Source organism: Balaenoptera acutorostrata, chromosome 19 (assembly GCF_949987535.1).
Source record: "Balaenoptera acutorostrata chromosome 19, mBalAcu1.1, whole genome shotgun sequence".
NCBI lineage: Eukaryota > Metazoa > Chordata > Mammalia > Artiodactyla > Balaenopteridae > Balaenoptera > Balaenoptera acutorostrata.
Genome location: NC_080082.1, coordinates 19667224 through 19692894, shown reverse-complemented (window position 1 = coordinate 19692894; position 25671 = coordinate 19667224). Strand labels below are relative to the sequence as shown.

The following is a 25671-nucleotide window of genomic DNA, read 5'->3' as shown; positions in this document are numbered from 1 at the left end:
GCAGCCAGCCACTCAGAGGGCGTGATCATGGTCCTGTTAGTTCACTGGCTAGTCCGGGGGAAAACCCGAGCTCGCGCGCCCCTCACCCACTTCGAGAGCGCGCGGAGCACGGGGAGGCTTTCTTTGGGCTTGGGGGCGGTGAGGATGCGCTCTCTTTAGGGCAAAGTGGGGTGGAAGTTTCTTCGGATCGTGGCCCGCCAGGTCCCCCTCAGTTTAGGGGCGAGAAGGTCCTGATTCCTTCAGCTGAGGGATGAAGTGGATGGGCTTCCCTTATTTGGAGAAAGCAGGTAGATGGGTCCCTTTCAGTTTAGAGCAAGAAGTGAAAATAGATTACACTCAATTCGAAGGAAGAGGTGGGTTCCTTTACCTTTAGTTGGAGGAAAAAGAGGGACGGGTGCCCCTAATTCTGGGAAAAGGATGGGATGACTCAGTTTGGCGGCGAGGTAGAACGTTACCCTCAATTTTGGGAAAGAACGGGGATGGGTTGCCCTTCAGCTTGAATGAAAAGTGGAAACGGTCCTTTTCAGTTTGGGGCGAGATAAGCCGAATGCCCCCTCAGGTTTGGGGAAGAGGTTGGGTGGATCCCTCTTAGTTTGAAGGGAATCGATAGACTGGGGTTTCCATAGTTTAGGGAAGAAGATACGTTTCCTTCATTGTCTCATGGAAAAGGTGAGAAGCGTTCACTGTACTTTAAGGGAAAGGGAGGCCGGCTGTCCCTCGGTTTGGTAAATGAAGAGGAACAGCCTCCTATTCAGCCTGGAATGAGCTGGGCCCAATCTGGGCCTTGGGATTTCTGGGGACGATGGGGACAGTTGTCCCTCACGGCTTTCTAAAAAGGGCCCACTGCGCGTGCGCAGCTCTGGTCTGGGCGGGGACCCGAAGGGGGCCCCTCCAGTCTGCACCGGGCAGCGCCGGAGCCCGTGGCCTCGGTATCGGGGGCCGGCTGCTGGCCGCGGGCAGCACTCTCGGTGGCGGGGCTGCGCTCCTCCCGCCTGGACCCCGCCCCCCGGCAGACCCCGGTCACTCCAGCGGCTGGCCGTCGCCACCGTCGCCACCGGCTGGTGGAATGCAGAGGTGCCCCTGGAGGGCTGTGGCCGCTCACAGCTCTGAATCCGGGTCGGGGGAGGTTTTGGGAGAGTTTGGGGGAGCGGGCTTGAAGGAATAGGTTGCAGGACTTGGGGCAGGGCTGCACTGGGGAATTTCCAGAGTCGGGACTGGTTTAGGGCGGAGGAGCAGGCGTCCGCACTACGGACGCCCGGGGCAGGGTCTCGGAGTCCGGACCTGGCTTGGGGGTATCGGAGCCGGGATTGGGGGGAGCGGGCCCCACGTGCCTGTGACGCGGGGGCGGCCGGTAGGCGGCGGCGGCGACGCGGGGCCGGCGGCCGTGCGGTGCCGGGAGGGCTGCTAGGCAGGCGGCAGGATGCTGCGCGCCGCACTGCCGCTGCTCGGGTTGCCCCTGGCGGGGGCGGGAGCAACCGAAGAGCCCACCCAGGAGCCGGGGTCACCGGGTGAGCCTCCCCCAGGGTTGGCGCTCTTCCGCTGGCAGTGGCACGAGGTGGAGGCGCCCTACCTGGTAGCCCTCTGGATCCTGGTGGCCAGCCTGGCTAAAATCGGTGAGTGCGTGTGTGCGTGCGCCAGGGCCGGCGGCCGTCATTGGACCCGTCCCCAACCCCTAGTCCCCAGATCCGGGCCGGCTTCTTGCAGAGTGCCCTGACCTAGCTTCCGATTCCACAAATCCAGGCTCTCACATTGTTTCTGCGCCTCCTCTTGTGGATCTCCCTCCTCCCCTTCTCCTCGAGTGGGAGCCCTGAGGATTTGCCTTCTCAAAGGGCTGCCCTAGCTCTCTCCAGCCCCATCCCTAGACTCCTTTGCCCTTTCCTCTCTTCTCCTTGAAGTAAGCTCTTTGATCTGGGCTCTCCTCCACCAATCCCCAGCCTCCTAAAAGCTTCTGTCAGCAGTGAAGACGTGTGGGGACATTGAGGGGATGGTGTTCTCCTGCAAACCCAGGCATCCTGGTCCTGAGGAAGCAGCCTTCCCTGGAGGCCACTGCCAAGTGTCCATTCTCTTGGGATACTAAACTGCCACTTTTCCTCTCTCCCCCCTCTGCTCCCCTAAAGTTGCCCCCTTCTTGTGCTTAGCTGTGCCCGCCCCACCCCCAATTCAGGTCTACCTTCTTCCCACCTCAGGATATAAGAAACTTCCATTTATTGGGGCCTTACTCTGTACCGCCTGCACTAGATGCTTTCATACATCCAGTCTCCTTCAGTCTGCACAGTAAAGGTTGTGCTTCAGACTCCTTTCCTTGAATAGAGCTGCTTTTCCTTGCCTCTGCCCCTTCCTCCCCACTTCTGAGCAGCCAGTGGTCCCTCCTCCCACCACAGACCCTCCTCCCTCTCCCTGTTGTGCAGGCTCTGCTGTGGGGGTGACTAATTATAGCTGAGCCGTTGCTACTCACTCCCCATCTATGCAGGCACAGCCTGTACTCCAGTCTCACCAATACAGTCTTCATGTAGGAATCACACAGTCTAGGATTTGCCCCCTTCTCCCCCCAGGGACACAGCTGGGGGTGGGGGCTGGGCAGGAACAGAAGAACTCTCCACTCTGCTGTGGCAGCCCATTAATAATGGAAAATGGGGCTTGAAATGCCCTCAGGGAGCCTAGTGCTGTCAGAGAACAGGCTTTTGTGAAGGGTTTTTGCTGGGAGTCATACATGCTCTGGAGATAAGGATGGAATAAAGTCCCTGAAGGAGAGGAAAGGGGGACCAAAGGTAGGGATGAGTGTGGGAAGAGCTATGGCTGAGCTCACCTTAGGGCCTGGCAGCAATGAGAGCAAGGTGGGAGAAGCCTCAGATTTGGGAGCCAAGAATTGGGTTTGCTGAGAAGTCTGCCAGTTGGAGTTCCTGTCTTATTTAGGGTTTACAGCAATGACTGTAGTTTCCCCCATAAATCATAGTGCTTTTTCTAGCTTGGATGACATGTCCTATGGAGGTAGAAGAGAACCTTTTTCTCATCAAACAAAACAAACAAAAAATCCTTGGGATTAGGGGCAGGGGAGATGGGTAGAATGTTCAGAGATACCTTTCCCCAGCTTCATTACCAGGAGATTTTTTTTTTCCTTTTATTCACCAAATATTTATGTAGATCCCACCATGTGCCAGGCACTGTCCTAGGCTCTCTGGGTACAGCTTCCAAAGGGCACTGTCTTAGCATTGGGTCTCACACAGCCTAACGCAGAGGCTTCCCTCACTACTCACCACACTAGGGATTGTCTGGGGAGAGGTGCTCATCTGGTCTCAGGTCCCAAGGGAAAGCCAAAACAGTTTATATTAGGAGGCAAAGGTAGGAGTGGCAATAGTGCTAGAAAACCTCCTCTTCTTTCCTAGGGACAGATCTGTTATTTTCTTCCAGAGTCATATTGAATTAACATTTGTTGAGATCCTATTATGTGTCTGACATTCTGCTAGGAAAATTCACACTATATCATTTTATCCTCACCCTGTGGGAGGGGTATTTTTCCCCATATTACAGGAGAAGAAATTGAAATTCAGGTAAATTAAATAATTTGCCTGAGATCACACAATTAGGAAGGGATGGAGCCAGAAGAAGAACTGGATCTCTGACTGCTAAACTTAATGCTTTTTAAACTACTGAGTCCTTAGTGAGCCTATATAATGAAAAGCACATTGGGCTAGGAGGTCTACAGTGCTCCTAGGAGGTATGATATGCATTATGGTCTAGCTTGAGAGGCAGGGCACAAGAATATAATAATAGGTAACATTTATAGAGTGCTTATTGTAAACCACTGGGCTAAGTGCTTTTGAGTAGACTGTCTTACTTAAACCTCACAACAATCCTATGAGATCATTACTGTTTTTATCCCCATTTTACTGATGAGAAAACTGAAAGTCAAAGAGGTGAAGTTATTTGCTCCAAGGTCACAGAACTAGTAAATGGAAGAGCTAGGCTTTAAACCCAGGCAGCCTGACTCCAGAGGTCCTGATTTTTACAGCTGTGTTATGCATAAAAATATACCTAGTATTTGCTGAGATTCAAATAATGGCAATGGATAAGGGAGATCAGAGAAAGGTGAGGTCCTTCGAGGATTAGAGAGGAGGGGGCATTTCCAGAAGTGGAAAAAGTAAGCAAAGGTCTAGGTTACCATGACAGGAGCACCAGGAAACAGACAACTTTGGCTGCAGTGGGGGATTTGAAGCCCTGGAGGCTGGAGATTCTAGCAGTCCTGGATTTTTCTTCTTCCTTGGTCCCAGTGTCAGGGGTCCCGACCTTGAATAAACTTTTAAGACTGGGAGGTTATAGGCCACTGTGTGTGTGTGTGCGCGTGTGTGCACGCGCGCGCGCGCACGCACACCCCATAAGCTGATAGCTCCTGCCCTCTTCTTGCATTGTAGTGTTTCACTTGTCTCGGAAGGTGACGTCTCTGGTCCCTGAGAGCTGCCTGCTGATTTTGCTGGGACTGGTGCTGGGGGGCATTGTCTTGGCTGTGGCCAAGAAAGCTGAATACCAGCTGGAGCCAGGCACCTTCTTCCTCTTCCTGTTGCCTCCTATCGTGCTGGACTCGGGCTATTTCATGCCTAGCCGGCTGTTCTTTGACAACCTGGGCGCCATCCTCACCTACGCTGTGGTGGGCACACTCTGGAATGCCTTCACGACAGGTGCTGCCCTCTGGGGCCTGCAGCAGGCTGGACTTGTGGGTAAGTGACCTTAAGACCTGGACTGGTAGCGGGAGGCTTTGCCAGACTCATCACCCAGCTCCCTTCTCCTCCAGCTCTGAAGATCCTGTGTTGACGAGAGCCATGCCCTGAGAGCTCCATCTTAGGTCCCTCCCAACTGGAATGTGAGGCAATGCTCCAGATGGGCCTTCAGCCTTCATTTAGGTCCCTGCCAGATGAGTCTGGGCTTCTGCAGATGACAGCTGAGTAGGGGCCTGGCTCCCAGCTGTGTGTGGGCTGCCAAGGCTGGGACTCTGCCGCCTCCTGCCCTGACACCATACTGCCACTTGCCAGCCTGGCTCCCCTGAGGCACAGCTCACCTTTCCTGTGCGGGCTCTGCCCAGGCCACATCAGGGTGGTTTTCTGTTTTTATTATTATTTTTAATAAATACATATTATACATCCACAGAATGCAAGACACTACACTGGGTGTTCTCTCTTTACTCATCCCACTGGCTCTTCATAGCAACCTTGCTGGGGGTATAATTTGTCCCACTTTAATGGATGAGGAAATAGAGGCCCTTAAACTCATTTGATATCAGGTCCAAAGTTAGCAGGAGAGGTCTGTTTTACTGAGGCTCTTTGCCCTGTCCTGCTCCCTTCTTCCTCATTTCCTGGCCCCCAAATCCATTCAACCCTGAATGTTGATGATTCAGACTTCTTCACAGATGCAAGGGGAGGTTTGCAATTTCCACTTGGGGACTCCAACCTGGTTTTCCTAATGGGTCAGTGAACTATTTGGGGGCAGGAAGGGAAGGGAGGACATCAGACCATAGTAACAGTAATCCTAATAATAGGTAATATCTATTGGTTGCTTACTATGTATTAGGCACTGGCTAAATAAGGAACTTTTTGAGTTTCTTATTGTTCTCACTATTATTATTCCCAATATATACATGTGGAAACTGAGGTTCACAGAGATGACATGGCATGTTCAAGTCCCACCTGTGGTGGGTGCTTCCCATACTATATTCAGCCTTCATGGATGGATAGTCCCTCCCCCTCCTGCTGAGAACTGTGTCGAATTCCTTAGGCTGAGAACCACCGGTGTGGGAGAAAGCACTCTCTTTCGTTCTTCTCCCGAATAAAGCCAGTCAGCAGCCAATTTCCACCTGCTGGTGGTTATTATTACTGTTGCTGCAGTTCTTATTGTCAGTGCCACCTTAGCTTTCCAGGTTACATAGAGCTACCGTAGCCATCTCCTGGGTTGATTTTTGCAGCAGTACTGTTAGGCAGGCATATGAGGAGGAATGGCTTATGAGATGTCATGTGACAATGACAGTGCCAACATCACAGAGCTGGTAAGTGGCAAAGGCAGGCCTTAGGCTCAAGATCTAAGGTCTCCTGACCTGCAGGCCGATGCTCTCTTCACCATCCCAGGTCCTCTCTGGGCATACTTGTTTTAATAGTGGGGCTGGAGTCTGGGCTTGTCACAGGGACTGCTGTAGGCAATTCAGTACCTCACCATTTGCTGTCCCTCATCTGTCCCTCGAAAGCCCCTAGAGTGCAGGCTGGCTTGCTGGACTTCCTGCTGTTTGGGAGCCTCATCTCAGCAGTGGACCCTGTGGCCGTGCTGGCTGTCTTTGAGGAGGTGCACGTCAACGAGACCCTCTTTATCATCGTCTTCGGCGAGTCCCTGCTCAATGATGCAGTTACTGTGGTGAGAGTGCTCGGCTGGCTGCCGTTCCTTGACCCCAGGCTGCCATGCTCTGACCAGGCTCGACTCTTCCCCGGGCCCCCTGGGGAAGAAATATGGTCTCTGCTTTCCCCCTCTCCAAGCAGTCCAAATTGCTGCCTTCCCCCGGCGCTCCTGATGCTCCTCTTCTCGCTTAGGTGCTGTACAAGGTCTGCAACTCTTTTGTGGAGATGGGCTCTGCCAACGTGCAGGCCACTGACTACCTGAAGGGAGTCGGTCAGTATTTCCCCCCTCTTGGCGGGCACTGGAGGTCTGCCTCCCCTGGGTTGCTGAGCCCCTGCCCCCCACCGCGTCAGGACAGAGGACGCTGCTCGGGTTGCCTCATTCCCTTCCCTCCTGTATGGAGAAATAGGGCCCTGAGAACCTGAGAAGGAGGGCCTTTCCTGGAATCCTAGCTCTGGGACCCTGACCCCTGGGAAGCACAGTGGGCATTGTCCTCCACTCCCTGCCAGGCAGCAGTCTTGTCAGCCCTGGTGGGGTCCGGGCCAGGGGTCACGCTGACAACCCACTCCTCCCCCAGCCTCCTTGTTTGTGGTCAGTCTGGGCGGGGCAGCCGTGGGCTTAGTCTTTGCCTTCCTCCTGGCCCTGACCACACGCTTCACCAAGCGGGTCCGCATCATCGAGCCTCTGCTGGTCTTCCTCCTCGCCTACGCAGCCTACCTTACTGCTGAAATGGCCTCGCTCTCCGCCATTCTTGCGTGAGTCCTGGGGGCCTTGCAGGCAGGCAGCTGGGAGGGGGCACTGGAGATGGTCGCCCCTCACATGGACAGAAGCAGGACCCGGAGGAGTCCATAGGTCTCCCTGAGCCCTTGTGGGAGTGGGAGCTTCAAACTCCCCTGGGGAGATACTAAGCCTCATGTAACATTCCAGGACCTGCCTCTAGGGCTGTCCTGGGCACCCCAGAACCCAAACTTCCTCTGCTTAAAGTGCTCTCTGGGGTGTAGGCTGAGCTGGAAGTGGACTTTGAGGCCTGATGCTACTGGCTCTGGTGGCCACAGAACTCTAAAAGGTGCCTCAGACAGTGTGCTAGTCAGAGCATGTTTCTCCCACCTTCCCCCTCCAGAAGGCACCGAGAGGGAAGCCTGGAGATTCGGACCCTTTTCTCCCAGGACCACCACTACCTATCCTTGGATGGCCTCCATGCCTCCCTGGGCTTCGGCTCTGAGAATCTGACATCCTGTGATGGGCAACACCCTCTCCTGCGCATGCTCAAACCCCAAAGGCTGTGCTTCCTGTGGCCCCTCCTCACTCGCCCTGACTCTCCATTCCTCTCCCAGGGTGACTATGTGTGGCCTGGGCTGTAAGAAGTACGTGGAGGCCAATATCTCCCATAAGTCCCGCACAGCTGTCAAGTACACAATGAAGACTCTAGCCAGCTGCGCTGAGACCATCATCTTCATGCTGCTTGGCATCTCGGCCGTGGACTCTTCCAAGTGGGCCTGGGACTCTGGGCTGGTGCTGGGCACCCTCTTCTTCATCCTGTTCTTCCGAGCCCTCGGTATTGCCGGCACCCTCTGCTTTCCCGCCCTCCTTCCTGCCCACCCTCCCAGCTCATCTCCCAGTCTGAGTCCACATCCTTGTCAACAATTTCTAAGCCTCCCCTTATTGCTCACCCCTCCCAGCCCCTGTCAGACCTTAGCCCAGATACTTGGTGCCATCCATGCCCAGTGCCCTCCACTCCTGCTGTAGGCGTGCCCTCCAACACCCTGCTCCCACTGGCCTCCCTCCTGCTGTAGGCGTAGTCCTGCAGACGTGGGTGCTGAATCAGTTCCGGCTGGTCCCTCTGGACAAGATTGACCAGGTGGTGATGTCCTATGGGGGCCTGCGGGGGGCTGTGGCCTTCGCTCTCGTCATCCTCCTGGACAGGACCAAGATCCCTGCCAAGGACTACTTTGTAGCCACCACTATTGTGGTGGTCTTCTTCACAGTCATCGTGCAGGTGGGAGCGCCCATGAGGCTGGATGGGGAGAGGGTCTGGCAGGCCCTGGGGGAGGCTTGGAGCCTATGGGAGAGGGGCTACTCTTCCTCTTGTGGGAGGCAGGGGGGCTTGACTTCCCAGACCTTGAGTGCAGTGAGGTGGGGATACAGAAACTGAAGCCTAACTATGGGGAGGGAAAGGCAGCAGGGAACTGGACAGGGCAGCGCTCACTGGCTGCCTGTCCGTAGGGCCTGACCATCAAGCCACTGGTCAAGTGGCTGAAGGTGAAGAGGAGTGAGCATCACAAACCCACCCTGAACCAGGAGCTGCATGAGCACGTGGGTACCAGAACCCCATCCCTCCACCTGTCCCTCTCTCCCTTCTCCTATTTTGAGCAGAGTCCTGATCCGGTCCCCCTACCCACCCCCCTTCTAGACTTTTGACCACATTCTGGCTGCAGTGGAGGACGTTGTGGGGCACCATGGCTATCACTACTGGAGGGACAGGTGAGGGAGCTGCCCCGAGGCTCCTTCAGCAGCGGCAGCCTCACCAGCCAGGGCAGCACGGGGGATGTGCACACTTCTGAGGAGGGACACAGGCAGGCTCAAGCTGGGCGACCTCTTCCTGAAGCCCTTCAGGCAGTACTGGTGTCCCAGTACTCTCAGGATAAGACAAGGCTCCCCAGTGAGGCCTGCGCAGCTCTGCCCTGCATGGTCTGGCACCTCCAGACACCAGCCGCATTGTGCTCAGCTGTGTCTTTGACTCTCTGTCTGCCAATGAAATGAACCGTTTTAGAAACTCAGAACCCACCATGCTCCCCCGGCCCTGGCCACTGGGACCTGTGCACATGTTGTTCTTTCTACTAGAACATTCCTTTGCCTCCCTCTCACCTACTTAACCTCTGTTCATCCTTCAGATCTTACCACAGGCATCAAGTCCTTAGGGAGGTTTCCCTGGCCTCCCTGACTAGGACAAATCCCTATCATACTCTATAATTATCCTTTATAGTTCTTACCATGGTTGTAATTTTACAGTTATATGTAATAACTTCATTAACGGCAGGCTTTCCTACAACACTGTCAGTTCCATAAGGGCAGGGACCAGCTTCGAGATTCTCCCTGACTGATGCCCACACCAAGAGACATAGGCCCAGCGCTGGCTGTGCCCCTGCCCTGTCTGAGGAAGGGCCAGCCGCCCAGGCCTTGGGGATGGCACTCAGGACCGGGCCTGGCATCCTCTGTAGGTGGGAGCAGTTTGATAAGAAGTACCTGAGTCAGCTGTTGATGCGGCGGTCAGCCTACCGCATCCGGGACCAGATTTGGGATGTGTACTACAGACTCAACATCCGGGATGCCATCAGCTTCGTGGACCAGGTGGGCCGGCAGACAATGGTGGGTGGGCAGGTGGCCAGCAGGGCAAGGCAGGAAGCGGTGACAAGCAGGCAGGCCCTGAACAGGGAGTTGGGAATTCCCAGCAGACGCCATAGTCTTGTGAAGTGGCAGCTACAGGAACGAGCCTGGCCTGATGCTGACATGTAGAGTCTAGCAGGCAGTACAGAAAGGTGGGAAACAGCTGGACTCTGGAGTCAGCAGATGTGGTTCAGTTCTTATCATCTCACGCTTGTGACCTTGGGTAAGTCACTTATCCTCTCGGAGCCTCAGTTTCAACTGTAAGAAAGCACGAGTAAGAGTACCTCTGTCAGAGTTTTGTAGATTCAGTATAAAAAGTGCCTAGCACAGTCCCTGGAACTTCAAAAGAGCAAAGTGTGTTAACCATTGTTATTCTTTTCATTACCCTCTGATTGTCTGGGCCACCTTTCATCTGACTGCCATTTTGACCTCTGACTTGGCCCCTGCAGGGAGGCCACGTCTTGTCCTCCACCGGGCTCACTCTACCCTCTATGCCCAGCCGCAATTCTGTGGCAGAGACCTCTGTCACCAACCTGCTGTAAGTCCTTGAGCCCCCTTCCCCTTCCTCAAGCTCCTCTCTATTGCGCCCTCTCTCTGAATCCCTTCTGGGGAAGATTTGTGAGCACCTTTGCTTCTGCCCTTCCCCTGGCCTGTGCCTCCTGGCCCGTCCCTAGCACACGTGTCTCCTCCCTCCTGCAGGAGGGAGAGTGGCAGTGGAGCATGTCTGGATCTGCAGGTGATTGACACAGTACGCAGCGGCCGGGACCGTGAGGACGCTGTGATGCACCACCTGCTCTGTGGAGGCCTCTACAAACCTCGCTACAGGGTGAGAGCAGCCAGGGCAGAGTTCTGAGGGGGAGCGTTGTCTGGGGAGGCCACGATGGAAGCCTCAAGAGGCAGCTGGCACCAGCTTGTGGAGAGCTGTGGATGCCCAGGTGAAGAGTGTGGGCTTCATCTTGTTGGTTATAACCTTTAGTTTTTTAGTTTAGTTTTTTTTTTTTTTTTTTTGAGAAAGGTTGGCCTGTTACAAGAACTGTTTAAGAATGTCTTCTCTGGTAGCAGAGGGCGGATCAAACTGGAGGGGGTGAGTTGAGAGGCTGGGAGAGCCAGTTGGGAAGCTGGAGTGAACCACTGCGGATTAGACCTGCGTGGTCGGAAGGGAGAGGAGCACAAAGAACTGTGTGATCAGCCAGGAAGGGGAGAGCAGGAGATACAGAGGGCTTGATGGGGTCACAGACAGAAGCAGGAGTGCTGAGGAAGCCGCCTGCAGGACCACCCTAACCTGGGGGAGGCAGACATCTGTTTTAGGTAATGTGAGTTAGTCCAATGCAGGTCATGAAGCTTTGGGGTCGGAAAGTCCCAACCCATACAGGAAGGAATCTGTTGCAACCCCACAAGGGGGCAGCAAGCCATTACCTTGAACCTTTTTGAAATGAGAAGCCAGCTGTTACCATTCCTGGCAGCTTTAACAGTCAAGGCTGTTTCTACTGCTGAGACAGATTGGTTTCCTTTAATTTTCTCCCACTGCTCCTGATTTGACTCTGCAGCTCTGCAGAGTAAGTCTGCAAAGGTTTCAAAACAGCTTCCTTCCACACAGGCCTCCTTGCCCTCAGGCCAGCAGCTCCTGTCCTTGGTGTGTCTTCTTTAGTCATTAGAAATGAGGCCCCTTGGAGTTCTCTGGTAGCCTAGTGGTTAGGATTCTGGGCTTTCATTGCCGTGGCCTGGGTTTGGCACAGGGGCTCTTTCACCTTTCTAGTTCTGGAACTTGCCATTCTCTTCCCACAGCCCAGAATCCTTCCAGCTCTGGCTCAACACCCTGAGGCCCCATATTGTTCTTACAGTCAGGCAACCCACCATGTCTTCCTCAGTTAATGACTATTAAACCCTGTCGCATCCAACCTGTGGGGTTTTTTGTTTGTTTTTTGGTTTTGTTTACTTTTTTTCTTATGGAAAATTTCTGTCGTTCACAAAACTAGAGAGAATAACTCATTTAACCACCACTCACCTCCAATAATTTTCAATGCATGGTCAATTCTGTTACATTCTGTCCCCCCCCTACGCCCCATCTACACTTTATTATCTTAACGCAAACTCCAGACATCATATCATCTTTAAATATTTCCACATGTATCTCTAGGTGGCAAGAATTCTTTAAAAAAAAAAAAGCCTTAGTACCCTTATCACTTACAACAAATAACAGTGATTCCTTCTCACCTCAAATATCCAGCCAGTGGTCAATAAATACCTTTTTCCAGCTGGTTTGTTCAAGTCAGGATCCAAATAAAGTCCACAGTTTGCATTTAGTAAACATGTCTCTTTATTTTAAAAAAATCTGTGATAGTTTTGTCTTCCTTTTTTTCTCCTTATTATTTACTTACTGAAGAAACTGGATACATTATCTCAGAGAACGTTCCATTTTACAGATTTTGCTGATTGTATTCCAGTGGTGGTGTTTAACATGTTCCTCTACATACTGTATTTCTTGGTAGTTAAATCTGGAGGCCTGGTTGTATTCAGGAACATTCGATAGGTGTGCTATGTATTTCTTATTGTATTACATCAGGAAGTACATAATGACCAACTGTCTGTGGATGTGTGTGTGTAAGATTGGTCAATGGTTCAGTCCAACCAGTTCTTGTGAAGTCAATTAAAAAAAACTGGATTAAGATTGTGCTTATCCCTGTTAAATGTCATCTTATTTGATTTAGCCCATCATTCCATTGTTTGGATCCCATGTCTGCCACCAAACATCTCCTCAGATTCACATCATATGAAAATTTGCTAAGCCTGTTAACTTTGTATTCATCAAAATCAACATAAAAATGTTGAACAGGATAGAGCTGAGGACAGAGTCCTGTGGCACGCTACTAAAGACTTTCCTCCAGACTGACCTTGATCAAGAATTTTTGGGGTATGGTTACTCAACCAGTTCTAAATCCACTTAGTTATGCCAGAACACAATCCATAATTCCTCATGTTCTTCACAGAAATATCATTAGAGAGAGACAGAAGTGTCTAGTATGCAGTTAGAAACATAAGATTATAGTTTAGGAGAGAGACACGGGCTGGAGATAAAGATTTGGAAGCAATCTATATCAGAGGTTTCCTGGCCTGGCTCCATCAGAATCTCCCGGGGAACTTGCTAGAATACATATTCCTGGCTTCACCTCCTGGAGAGTCTGATCCTGTAGTGTGCAATGGGATGAGGAATCTGCTCTTAATAAGTCCCCTGAGGGGATTCAAATGTAGCTGGTCTGATGGCTGATGTTTGGGAAACACAGATGTATCCCTGGGCTAGCTGGCGCTGAGAGTGGACACTTTCAGTGGGGAAGGCATTTAGAGGGGAGAGGGGGTGCCAAGGACAACACTGAGGAATGCACATGTAAGAAAAGGAAGGGGAGCCAGCGGAGGAGAGAGAAGGAGCCCTTGGAGGGGCAGTAGCAGATGGTGTCTCGGGGGCCTGGGGCAGGAGGGCTGGACATTGCACAGATGTTGCCTAACCAGAGGCCATGGCACTGCTGACCAGGGACAAAGCAGCACACTGAAGTTGCAATCAGGCAAACCCCACTGGAGCTGTATTTTTTTTTTTTTTTAGTTTGCATTTCTTTTTTTTAAAACATCTTTATTGGAGTATAATTGCTTTATAATGGTGTGTTAGTTTCTGCTTTGTAACAAAGTGAATCAGCTATACATATACATGGAGCTGTATTTCTGATAGTCAAGGAATTAATGGGTACTAGGGAAAGTGTCAGAATGTAAGTGTAAAAGTCTGGCAGCAAAAGCGAGGCAATGGTATCAATGGAAAGGCCTTTTTCAAGGAGGTAAGGGCAGGAGCACGCTTAAAAGCAGAGGGAGGGGGGCCAGTGTCGAGGGAAGGATTGAAGATGCAGGAGAGTGGAGGACCGGGAGGGAGGAGGAAGCAGAGCAGGGAACTGATGGAGGCAGGGAGTGAGCTAAGCAAAGCGGAGGCCTGGGTTGGGGAGTGATGAGCCCTGTGAAGGAGGTGGGCCCCTGCACGCCCAGGAGAGAAGGGCACCTCTGTGTGAGTGTGTAGAAGAGGGCAGCTGGGAGGAGACTTAAAGGGGGCTCTTAGATCCAGCTCAGGGAAGCAGAAAATATGAGGCAAAGGAAAGGACCAGACTGGGGATGTGAGGCAGGACAAATGATTGGGAACATACGGGCAGCACTTTGGAGGGTTACCACTAGGTAATGAAAAGGCTGCTCAGCAGTCAAGGGCAGAGGTGCAGACAGTCTAAGTGAGTGTGTAGTGGGCTTGGTCTTTATGAGAAAGAGTTGGAAAGAGGAGAGATGGGGGTGGTCCTGAATTGGACACCAATTCAGGTATTGTTGGACTGAGAGGGTCGAAGGTATCAAGAGAGATAGTCATGGAAGTTCAAAGTGCAGCCTGAGGAGTCATGGTGGTGGCTGTAGAACTGGCTAGCTGGAGAGTTCCAGCTGGACAGAGAGTCCTGTGTAGTTAAAAGGAGGCAAATGGGCCAGGCATGTGGACCAGGCTCAGATAAACAGAGGTGCAAAGAAGGAAATGCCCCCCTTGGCCTCACAGGACTGAGGGGACAAGACACAGGGTCCCCTGCCTCTTGTCACTTCAGATCAGAGAGAACTGAGAGAGGGCAGTAGGGAATACGGAAAGCCAAATTTGAGGGAACAGGTTCTGGGATAAAGGAAAGTTTTTCCCCAGTGAACTGAGCATATAGAGAGTATAGAGTCTGGCTGGGTCCCTACTGTATTTTTTGTTTTGTTTTGTTTTTTCAATCCATGGCTAGTTCTGGCAACAGTGGGCTGGCAGGAGCTATGGTGAACATGGGGCTGTGGCCTGGGGTCCCTGTGGGAGGCCAGGACACCCAGCCTCACGGCAGGGCGGGGCTGTCATTGTCAGTACAAAGCCAGCTGCAGCCGCCACTTCATCTCTGAGGATGCGCAGGAGCGCCAGGACAAGGAGGTCTTCCAGCAGAACATGAAGCGGCGGCTGGAGTCCTTTAAGTCCACCAAGCACAACATCTGCTTCACCAAGAGCAAGCCACGACCCCGCAAGGCCGGCCGCAAGAAGGCATGTGCTTTCTCTGGGACTCCGGTTTGCAGCTGCAGGCTGATGGCACGCAGTTTTGCGCTTCCAAGTACTGGAATCCAGCCTAGGGGGACCCCCTAGATGGATAATCCTCAGGGACTTGGGGGCTGCAGCAGCTTGGGTTCCCTTTTGCATCTTCCTGGAGCCCCAGAAGGGGAAGGCAAGGGCTTCAGAAGGAGATCAGCCTCTTGTCCATATGGTCACCTGCTGGGAGGCAGCAGGACCACCTACCAGAGGTGAAATGGGCAGGAGAAAGGCAGATTCCTCGTTGGGGGGACTCCATGAGCTCCTTATTCAGCCCAGGCTGATGTACTGAGTGTCCTTGCTGGGGCACATCAGACTCCACAACACTTGCCAGGGGGGGCGGGCGGTCAAGGGATGGTAGAACCATTGGGACTGACAGATTCCCTTCCCTGCTGCATCAGGAAGACCTGTCCTCCTGTTGACCCCACCAGACGACAGGGTTGGGGTTTGGAGCCAGGGCCAGAGGCTTAGGGTTTTTTGTTTTTTTTGTCCTTAGAAGGATGGCATGGCTAACACGGAGGCTACAAATGGGAAACCTCCTCGAGACCTGGGCTTCCAGGACACAGGCAAGCAGGGAGCGGGGTGGAGTTGAGGATGGGATAGGGAGGGAAAGGGCAGGGGCCCATCAGCCAGAAGCCTGAAGGACCTCCTCTGTACAGCATTCAATACCATAAACTGGGGCTCTTCCCCTCAGGGACTAGATGGGCACACTTGATTTCAAAGCTGAACATGTCTAAGTAGTTATTAGACATCTGTGACATCAGATAGCTAACTACAGGTTACAGGCCCTGAGGACTTGGAGAAGGTGTCATAAAGGGGGAGCTTGGTCTGGGCCTTGAAGGATGGGTGAACCCTGGTGTCCCCGTCTGTAAAACCAGGAGTTTGGATGAGCTGCACACTGATGGGCCTTCCAGCCCTCCAGATGTTTATGCTGCCAGTTGACGATGGGATCTGGGGCTGAGAGATGATGGGGGAGCTGGAAAGTGTGACTTCCCTTATGGCTTCCTCTGAGGACCTGGCTTTCCCTGTTGCCTTCTTCAGCTCTGCAGCCCCACCTCCCTTCCTCTCAAACACACAACTCCGTAGGCCAGTGCTGTAACAGCCACAGGACAAAGCAGGTGTCCCTGCCAACTGTGGGCTCTACCTGGGTGGACAGGGGATCCGGCTTGGGGTTGTGCGGTACCAAGAGGCAGCTGCTGGTGGCCAACCCCACTTGGCTCTTGTCCCTCTCCAGCTGCTGTGATATTAACTGTAGAGTCTGAGGAGGAGGAGGACAGCGACAGTTCGGAGACAGAGAAGGAGGACGATGAAGGGATCATCTTTGTGGCTCGGGCTACCAGTGAGGTTCTCCAAGAGGGCAAAGTTTCAGGTAATGGCTTCCTCCCGCCTACCTCCCTCTGGAGCTGTGCAGCTGGCTTCCTCCCCCTTCACTGATGGCCTCTACTCCAGACAATCCCTCTTCCTATTCGCTCATTTATTCACCAACCAGCATTTACTGAGCATCTCCTTTATGTCAGACACCTGACATACATGATCTGATTCAATCCTCACAACAACCAAGATGGGGAAACTGAGCTCAAAGGAATTCTGGACTTGTCCAGAACCAACCAGAATTTGAAACTGACCCACCCGATTCAAAGTCCAAAGCCTTTTTACTGCCGTGCCGCCTCCCTTTACTCTCTGGCGAGAAACACGAGGTGACAAGCAAACCTAACACCAGACTCTGTTGTGACCCGTGAGGGCTCAGCACACCAGCCCTCAGGTACAGACCCGGTGAGGGTGGCAGACTGACCTGAGAGAGGAGCCTGACTTGGCTCAAGCACCCTAGGTGTCTTTTAAAAAACATATTATAGAAAATTTCAAAATATACAATAGACAGAATAGTAAAATAAACTTCCCATCTATCCACCAGACAGCTTCAATAATTATCTACTCCTAACCAATCTTATTTCATCTATACCCTCACTATGCCCCTCTCTTCACTGGATTCTTTTGAAGCAAATCTCAAATATCATTATCACTTTATCAAAAAATACTTCAGCATGTATCTCTAAAAGATAAGGATTCTTCTTAAAAATATAACCACAATACCACTATCATATCCAAAATCTTTGTTATCAGATATCCAGTTGGTGTTCAAGTTTCCCTGATTGTCTTAATATTTTTTTACAGTAGGTTTGTTCAAATAAAAATCCAGACAAGACCCACCGATGAAATTTGGTTGATAGGTCTCTTTTAATCTACAGCAGTGATTCTTAAGAGGGTAGTGGTGGAGTGATTTTGCCCTCTAGGGGATTGTCTGGAGACATCTTGGGTTGTCACAGCTGGAGGGGTACCTCTGCAATGAGTGGGTAGAGGCCAGGGATGCTGGTAAACATCCTACAATGCACACAACAGCCTCCCTACAACAAAGTATCTCTTCCAACCTGTCAATAATGTCAAGTTTGAAAAACCCTGATTTATAGGTTCCCCCCACCAATCCTTTTTTTCTTGCATTGTATTTATTGAAATAACCTGGTTATTTGTCCCACAGTCTTTCCTTGTCTGGGTTTTGCTGATTGCATCCCCAAAGCATCATTTAATATGTTTCACTGACCCTTATATTTCCTCTAAACCAATAATTAAATCCAGATCAGATTTGGTAAGCATACTTCATAGGTGGTGATGCTGTACCTCCTATCGCATTCATCACACCAGGAAGCATATACCATGTGGTTGTCTCTCTTTTTGTGAAGTTAACATTGATAACAGGCTTTAGCTGTTGTTGGCTTGATCCATCCATTATCAAGTTCCCTGTCAACTTTTCATCAGATGGTCTTGGCAGCCATTGGTGATCACTGCCAGATCCAACATTTCATTAGGGGTTGCACAATGGTGATATTCTATGTCTCTTTTTTCATCTGCATTGATTAACAGTAATTCTTCTACAAAAAAAACTTCCCTTCATCAATTACTTAGTTACTTTGAGGTACAGTTCATATAGGGAAGAATGGATAAATGCTTGAATTTTTCATTTTATTTATCAGTTTTCATACCAACAGTTAGTTCCCCAGCATCCTCTAAAGGTGAACACTGAAGTTTTCTGTTTAGTTTTTGTTGTTGTTAAAATTCAATCCAGCATCCCAGGTCTTTCAAGAGAGGTAGTTTTACTTTCAATCGCAGAATTAATACATTTTATAACATACTCAGTCAAGATTTTTGGAGTGCTCAGGACTTTATCAATGAGCAGACACATAATGAGCACCTTTCATACGCAAGGCATTGAGCTTGACTTTGGAGAACAAGGGGTGGTAGGTGGCCAGAGGGCTGCTCTTTCCCAGGTTTCCTCTTTCAGAACCTCAGACTTCCTGTAATGCAGCGGCCGGGACTTCCATGCTGGCTGCCAGCAGTTCTGGGATTCTCAGGTCCCCTGTGCTCTGGCATCCCCCTCGCCGGCATAGCTTTAGCCTGTTGTTAGGTTCGCATGAGCTCACACTCCTGGACTCTGTCCCACCAAAGGGCTGTGGTGGGAACTCAGGCAAGGAGCCCAGTGGCCAAGCCTCAAGATCTTCCTCACCCTGCTGCTGTCTCACCCTGGGATGGGGCTTGGCAGGATGTGGTTTAAGACTAGCACTGCAAGTTGGGTGAGGGCTGATTGTAGATGGGTTTTTTCTTGCCTTGATCCCACTTTCTCTTGCTTTAGTTATTTTCATTTGTTCAATAGGTATTTGTTGAGCAACTGCTATGTGCCCAGCCCTGTGCTAGGTGCTGGGTATACTATGGGGAGCAAGACCAGCTGTGGTGCTTCCACTCGGCAAGGCATGCATCAAATAATTGCACACATGGATGCTATGTGGCAACTGTGGAATGAACTTATTTACTGAAAGTGTGCTTATACTTGAGAAAGATTCCACTGGATTGGTAATGAGTGCATGTGTACTCTGTCCCCAGGGAGCCTTGAGGTGTGCCCAAGCCCACGCATCATCCCCCCCTCCCCAACCTGTGCAGAGAAGGAGCTGCCCTGGAAGAGTGGGCAGGGGGACCTGGCAGTCTACGTGTCCTCAGAGACCACCAAGATTGTGCCCGTGGACATGCAGACAGGCTGGAACCAGAGCATCTCGTCCCTGGAGAGCCTGGCATCCCCGCCCTGTACCCAGGCCCCAGCTATGACCCGCCTGCCTCCCCGCTCACTGGTCACTGAAGAGCCCCAGGCCCCCCTCAACCTGCCTTCTGATCTACGCCCTAGCTTTGCCTTTCCCCCGAGCCTGGCCAAGGCTGGCCGCTCTCACAGCGAGAGCAGTGCTGACATCCCCCAGCAGCAGGAGCTGCAGCCCCTCATGGGACATGAGGACCACACTCATCTCAGCCCAGGCACCGCCAACTCCCACTGGTGCATCCAGTTCAACAGAGGTGGCCGGCTGTAGCCCAGGGACTCGAGGAGGAGCAGGGGGCCGGAGCCCCTGTGGAAACCTTCCCTGCACAATGGGCAGAGGAGCCCACTCAACCTGATACGGGGTTAGAGGGGCCTGGACTGAAGTAGCAACTGGGCTCCCGTGGGGCAGGTCAGAAGGGTCTCCTGGGCTGGTCCTCACAGGGACCTTTTTCACCACCCTCCCTGCTTCTAACTCCTGACACTTTCCCTTTCAGTAAGGCCCTTACCCTGGCTCAAGACCCAGTCCAGAGCTTCTAGGGGCAAGGTCCAGAGATGCGGGTAGTTGATGCCCCTTCCCCAGAGGGTCCTCATGGGGTGACTCTACGCAGATGTTCTTCCCCCAAAGCAAGGGCATCATTCCTCAGCTGACACTGGCCTTTCCTGCCCTCCATCTCCTCCCTAGCACCAGCGCAAGGACAGTACCCTGGCAGAAGGCTCCGCGAGGGGCTGGTCCTCAGAGGGTATGGGGTAGGAAGTGCAGCAGGCTTTGCTGCCCTGTTGGGTCAGCTACCCATAATCGATTTGTTTAGGGCAGTGGGAATCTGTCTCCACTCCTTGCTTTATCTCCTTCCCTTTGCTGCCAGTCACTGGGGCAATAGTTCCTCCTTTTCCAGGACTTAGGCCACAGGGCTGGGCCAGGCTTCACAACAGGGCTGCTTCTTAGCCAGGGTTACTCTGGGGGATCTGCTGCTCTGTGTCCAAGTTTGGACCTTTCAGATCCTTGGGTCTGGGTTTTATGAGGAGGGGAGACGATGGCCTCTGGGCTCCCACCCACGTTGTCACCTTGTTATTCCCCAAACAGGAAAGGAGCCAGGTATCCCAGGGCCACTGCTCCACTGCTCTGGGGCTGGGATGCCTGGCTGCAGTGGTAAGGGGCTGACTGGGTGGCAGGTGACTTTCCTGGGGTTAGCGCCTGCCCTGTATTTTGTACTTTGAACCTAAGATACATTAAACATCTCTCGGATGGATGTGTGTCCTGTGTCCATGTGTCTGGGGGTTCTGCGGTGTGGGCAGGGGGCAAGAGGGCAGGTGGTGAGGGAGATGGAAACTGCCAATTCCCTGCCCCAGAGCTTCCTGGATAGAGAATGGGGAGGGGGGTCCTGGGGTCCTGGGAAGGACTGTTAGGCCCTATGTCCCTCCCTCCCTCCTCTCCCATTCCTTCCCAATACATCACCTTACAGGATGTCTGCAGTCCGGGGGATTGCTGTATGGGCACAGGGTCACAGAACTGGGAGCCCACAAAATGGAAACAACCTGTAGGAAAAGAGACCCCAGAGGTCAGGTGCCAAGGTGCCCAAAGATGCAGCCACCACACACTGGGACCGGATAAGCCTTCCTTAAACACCTGGAGGGAGGTGTAGGACAAATGAACAGAAGTGTTCTGCACCTGGCGGGTGGGAGGACAATCTCAAGGGAGCTGGTTACCTTGAGTGTTTCCGACACAAATTGGATAGCGTGGGGTCCAGAAACATTTAGGGACAGAAATCCCTGATAACAGCAGACCCAGATTCAATTTCCACTGTGCTGGAGGATTTACAAAAAAAAAAAAATTATCTATCTTTATTGACACCTAACACACACACCATAAAATTCACCCATTTAAAATGTACAGTTCAGTGGTTTTTAACATAGCCACCGAGTTGTGCAACCCTCACCACGGCCTTAGTTTAGAACGTTTTCATCGTCCCCAAAAGAAACTGTACCATCAGCCGTCACTCCTCACCCTCTGCCTAGCCCTAGGTAATCACCATCCTGTTCTTCATCTGTACAGATCTGAAGGACCCAACACACTGCAAAGGTTACAAATTCAGTCAACATTTTTTCTGTGTTATGCCTGGGGAAGGTGTGAAGAGAAGGAAGAGTGACTTTTAGGCTTTGCCCTCACACTGCTTACAGTCGGCAGTGTTAAGGCCTAGCAGTTAGTCCCAGCTCTCACTCACTGGCTATGTTATCTTAGGTATGTCGCGTCTTCTCTCTGAGCCCCAGTGTCTTCATCTCTAAAATGAGGTGACAATCATACTTACTTCATAAGGTTGCTGTCTGGATTAGATGATGAAATGTAAAAACCTAGTATACAGCCTGGCCCATGGTAAGGGATTATAATGTTTGTCCTCATTGGTGTTACATTACAAGCCAAAGAACATGTGAGGCCTTGAGGAAATCTGGGAGGGCTTTGGGAGGAGCATGAGTGTGTGTGTGTGGAGGGGCTCTGATAACGTGGGCAAAATTGCATGGGTGCATTCTAGGTGGGAAGAGCAGCATGAATAAAAGATATCTGGAGCACATGTGAAAAGCAAGGAGCAGTGGGTGATGTGCTGGGGAGAGACCAGCCAGGGACACAAAGGCTTGGGTGGGGTGACCCCACTGAGTTTTGGAGGTGTCAGAAAGCCAGCCTGGAGAATTATGATCTGGGGAGTGTGGGCAGTGATGCGCATTAGGGAGCTCGAACGTAGCTGGTGCCAGGTGGAGGATGTGTGAAACCCCACGTGGAGGAAGGGTTGGTAGGAGGAAAGGCTAGAAATGGAAGACCTGTTGGGAGGCTCCTCCAGCAGCCCAGGGATGTGAAGGTGCTTGTGCTGAAGAGGGCAGGCAGCCATTCTCAGACCTCAGTATCAGAATCACTGGGAGCTTGTCAAACACAGATTCCTGGGCCTACCCCAAAGGTTCTGACTCAGCAGGTCTACGGGAGCCCAGCAATTTGTAATCTTAACCAGGTCTCCAGAGGAAGGTGGCCCAGACACCACATCCTTCAAAAATTACGAGATTAGAAAGGTTTAGAAATAAAATCCCCATCATCAGACAACTGGTGGTGTAGGGGAGGGGGGTGCAGAGGGGCTCCTGGGCCTGGAGCTGGGTAAAAGGGGGGACTTCCAGGAAAATAGGGTTGGTCAGAGATGAGCAGACTGAGGGTAAGAAAGCAGGTGAGCACAGCTGGGAGGAGGCAGGCATCTGGGATGCAGGAGAGCAAGCAAGTCACCACCTGACTAGGCAGGATGGCAGAAGTGGCCTCCAGTGCCTTGAAGGAGGAAGGATTTTGACCTGGGGAGATGGACATGGGCATTCCAGGTATAGGAGACAGTTTGAGACACGACTTGTGATCAGATGAGTTTTCCAGGCCTGTATAAGAGCTCGTAAGGAAGGCTCTAGATGGTCTTGAAGGCCACGCTAAGGAGTTTGGAGTTTATTTAGGCCAGAGGTGAGAGAGATCTGAAGGGTTTAGGGTATTTGTCAACTTAACTGTCTGGGGCAGTACTAAAAAGGGTATGCAAGGTTTGGGATGGAATGAAGGCAATGACTGTGGATCTCTTATCACTAGGCCCCTTGAGGCACAGAGCTCCCACTTCATTTTTGGTTGAGTCATGTTGGTAAGAAATGCAAAGCTGAGGGAAGGTTGGGGAAGGGGCAGGGGAGGGAGGCCCATCCCCATTTTATGATCTCAGTGGAAAAGGCTGCTGTGAGTAGATTTTGCTGCCAGGAGAGCCACAGAGATGGGCCCCATGAGTCATTGTTCAGTCCTGCAAGCTCAGCCCACAAAGCCTGCTGTGGTCATTGGCACAGGCTGGCTCCAGGCCCAGCCCCCAGTGTTCCCCACTAGGCTCAGTTTGTCCCCATTTCTATCTCTATCTTTGCCATCCTGGGGCTGTGCATCCTGCAGCTCTTTGCCTCTTCTGTGTCCCTTTCAGACCGAGCCTCTGAACTGTCTCCATTTGTGACTCTGGTTTACATCTGGCTTATAAATGGGGAACCTCAGGAGGACAGGGGTAGTGCGACCAGTCTCAGGCACCCCTCAACATTTATTCCAGGCCCTGTGCTAGGTGCTAGAAGTATAGAAGTGGATAAAACACAGTCTCTGTCTTCGCAAAGCTTACAGCATACATTCTATGTGGAGTGAATAAACCAAGGCCTGGCCCTGCCGCTGAATCAGTCTCTCTGCCTATGCCCAGGGGTGCTGGGGTCAGTTATGGCCTGTGGTTGGAGGTCTCTCTTAGCACTGGAGGGGTACATGTGCCTGCCAGCAGGTCCAACCAGCTCTTAGGGCTCACAGGGGGCCTGGCTGGTGGGTGGGGGTGGGCAGGCAGTGGGCAGCACAAGGGGAGGGAGGGAGCTGGAGGCAGTGACTCAGTGGGGCGGCTCTAGGACAGCTGGGGAGGGAGCCAAGGTTGGTCCTGATACTCGCTGAAGCTAGAGGAGGGTGGGATGAGAGGGCCTGCTGGGGGTTGGGGATGGAGCAGGACAACTCCAAGGCTCCCCACTCACATTCAGATCCCCTCATGAAGAAGGCTCCCGGGCAGCTGCTCCGAGAATCTGGACTTGGTGCTGACGTGGCAGCTGCGATGGTGGGGAGGGGAGGATTGCTATTGTTCCCTCTGTGCCTGCTTCTGATGCCCAGGTTCCCTCCTCTGGCAGCCTCCCTGGGCTCATGAAGGAGGTGACTACCTTACAGCCAGGGAAGCCACTGCACCCACTGCCCTCTCCCCACAAGGAACCAAGGGCCTGAGCATGTTATGGGGCACAGTGTCTTCTTCTGGCCACATAACCTACCTTCTTACAATCTTCCCACAAATTTGGGGGAGTGTCAGGCCAGGCCCACATGCCCCAAAGGGACTTCACACCTCAGAGCTGGGAGAGATCTCACAGGTCAACTGTCCAAGTGACTTTCACCAGTTCAGGGTCCCCCAGCTGAGGATGAAATGAGGGGCAGGACACGAACACAGCCCAAGAGCTGGCAGCAAGTGGACCTTCAACATACAGGGTCTTTCCTAGTTCTCGGGGCAATCCCAGGAGGAAAGAATGACTTTTTTTTCTTTCCTTTTTTTTTTTTTTTTAACAGGTGAGTAAGATGAGGCTCAAAGAGAACCGAGTTGCTGGAGCTCAGTCAGCAGGTAAGTGGAAGAGCAGAGCTGGCCCTCTGGTTCCAGAATCCTGACCTCAGTCTCAGCCTCCTCGGTGGGATTTTGTGGGAGGGGTGTGGGGCTGGGGAGGGAGCGTATATGAAAGAAGTGCAGGAACGCAAGCGCAAGCGAGTGGTGGGTCTGGGCCTGGCGGATTGGTGGATTCCGGCAGGTCTGGGTCAGCTCCCACCACAGAGCCCCCTCCCTGCCTCCTCTTTCCCTCTAACCCAAACAGCAGCCTATCATGGGATAATACAACCTGGCTCTTGGTGCCTGGGACTGAGGACTGAAAGGAAGATGGGGTCTGCAACGGAAGGGCCCCTCCCTCCCACCCTCCGTGAAGATACCCCTACTGGCTGCCAGCAGCACCAAGCAGCTGGTCTGGGCTTAGGGAGTCTCTCTTCCTAGGGGCCTCCTGGGCCCCTGGGCTCACACTTTTCTTCTCCTGGCTGACAGGAACGAGTGCTCCTTGTCTTGCTGAGGAAGGCTGTGGTAGGGCTCCCCGCATCCTGCGTGCATTCAAGAGCAGAAGCGCCCCCCTCCCCTCCGCCGCCACCCTGCAAGCCCCTTTCCTCAGCCCCAGGCGGACCCCTTGCTCACTCACCCTCGCGCACCTACACCGCCTTCCCCAGCGGGGGAGCGCTTCCGGCGCGCTGAGCAGGCGCGGTGGGAAGGCCGTTGGTCGCTGCCCCAACCGGCGAACTGAGAAGCCAAGTCAAAGTCAGCGGGGGCTTGGGCGGCGGCGGGGGGTAGGGCGGTGAAGCTGAGGCGTCCGGGTCCGCGGGGGACGAGGAGGCGGATGGGCCGGGGGCGCTGCGAGAGCCCGCGTTTTCGCGCTTTCCGGCCGGCTCTGGCGGCTGCCGTCGGGCCTGACGGGGTGGGCTGTGGCTGCGTCCTCCGGCCCCCAGGGGGCGGTGCGGCGCGGCTCCTGGTCCTCTGCCGCGCTCGTTCCCGCCCCCGCGGCCAGGAGGCGTCGCCCGTCAACGCCAGGCGCCGCGCCGTACCCGCCGTCGAGGCGGCGGTGTGGTACGTTCGAGGGCTCTGGCTGCCTGGCCTCCCGGGTTCGGGGTTCCCCTCGGCGCGTACCCCGGGCGTGAGCGCGGCGGGCGGGCGAGCGAGGGAGCGGGAGCGCGAGTCCCCCGGCGCGGGGGGTGACGCCAGGGTCGGCTGGGCCCACAGGAGCGCGAGCACGAGGCAGCGCCCCGCCCACCCCGTGAGCGTCCCACCTGCGCAGGCCCGCCCAGCGTGGCGGCAAGTGAGCGTTCGAGCTTGGGGCCATCCCGGGGAAGGCCCACGTGAGCGTGGACCCGCGAGCCGTGAGCTGGAGGGAGAGACACCGGCTCTTCTCCCCGCTCTTCAGGCCTGAACTGCGGCACTGACTGCGCTCCTTGAGCCGGGCACCAAGACTGGCACCTCCTACGGCCTAGTGCCTTCTACCTGCATCACCCGCACAGCCCTACCCGACCATCTTCAACCTGTTTTCCTGGATGAGCTGAGGCCTCAGT

General features: G+C 53.2%; 1 protein-coding gene across 13 annotated transcripts; it reads left to right on the top strand.

Moving 5' to 3' along the window:
- The first annotated feature begins 30 nt into the window (after positions 1-30).
- SLC9A5 (solute carrier family 9 member A5) lies at positions 31-25639 on the top strand. Of its 13 annotated transcripts, none has more exons than XM_057534693.1 (17): positions 32-287; positions 627-669; positions 4430-4712; positions 6227-6390; positions 6564-6642; positions 6947-7124; positions 7704-7924; positions 8163-8365; positions 8593-8682; positions 8780-8850; positions 9588-9717; positions 10203-10291; positions 10453-10579; positions 14651-14821; positions 15360-15429; positions 16098-16232; positions 18794-20240. In XM_057534693.1, exons 2-17 carry the CDS (start codon positions 661-663, stop codon positions 19264-19266), a joined length of 2493 nt encoding a protein of 830 aa, XP_057390676.1. In that variant the 5' UTR covers positions 32-287; positions 627-660; the 3' UTR covers positions 19267-20240. The 13 variants fall into 13 exon arrangements, with proteins under 13 accessions (XP_057390674.1, XP_057390676.1, XP_028018631.1 ...); XM_057534696.1 differs by lacking the exons at positions 32-287; positions 627-669; positions 18794-20240 and adding exons at positions 931-1613; positions 24106-24157; positions 25527-25608 and having other exon boundaries at positions 4410-4712; XM_057534691.1 differs by lacking the exon at positions 627-669 and having other exon boundaries at positions 31-287; positions 4410-4712.
- The last annotated feature ends 32 nt before the right edge of the window (positions 25640-25671 follow it).

What these genes read in the sequence shown, in the direction of transcription:
- SLC9A5 (XM_028162831.2), top strand. Translation starts at nt 1,421, where the DNA reads ATGCTGCGCGCCGCACTGCCGCTGCTCGGGTTGCCCCTGGCGGGGGCG. An exon ending in TCAATGATGCAGTTACTGTG is followed by an intron (nt 6,391 to 6,563) that starts GTGAGAGTGCTC and finishes CTTCTCGCTTAG; the next exon opens with GTGCTGTACAAGGTCTGCAA. An exon ending in CCATCAGCTTCGTGGACCAG is followed by an intron (nt 9,718 to 10,202) that starts GTGGGCCGGCAG and finishes TGGCCCCTGCAG; the next exon opens with GGAGGCCACGTCTTGTCCTC.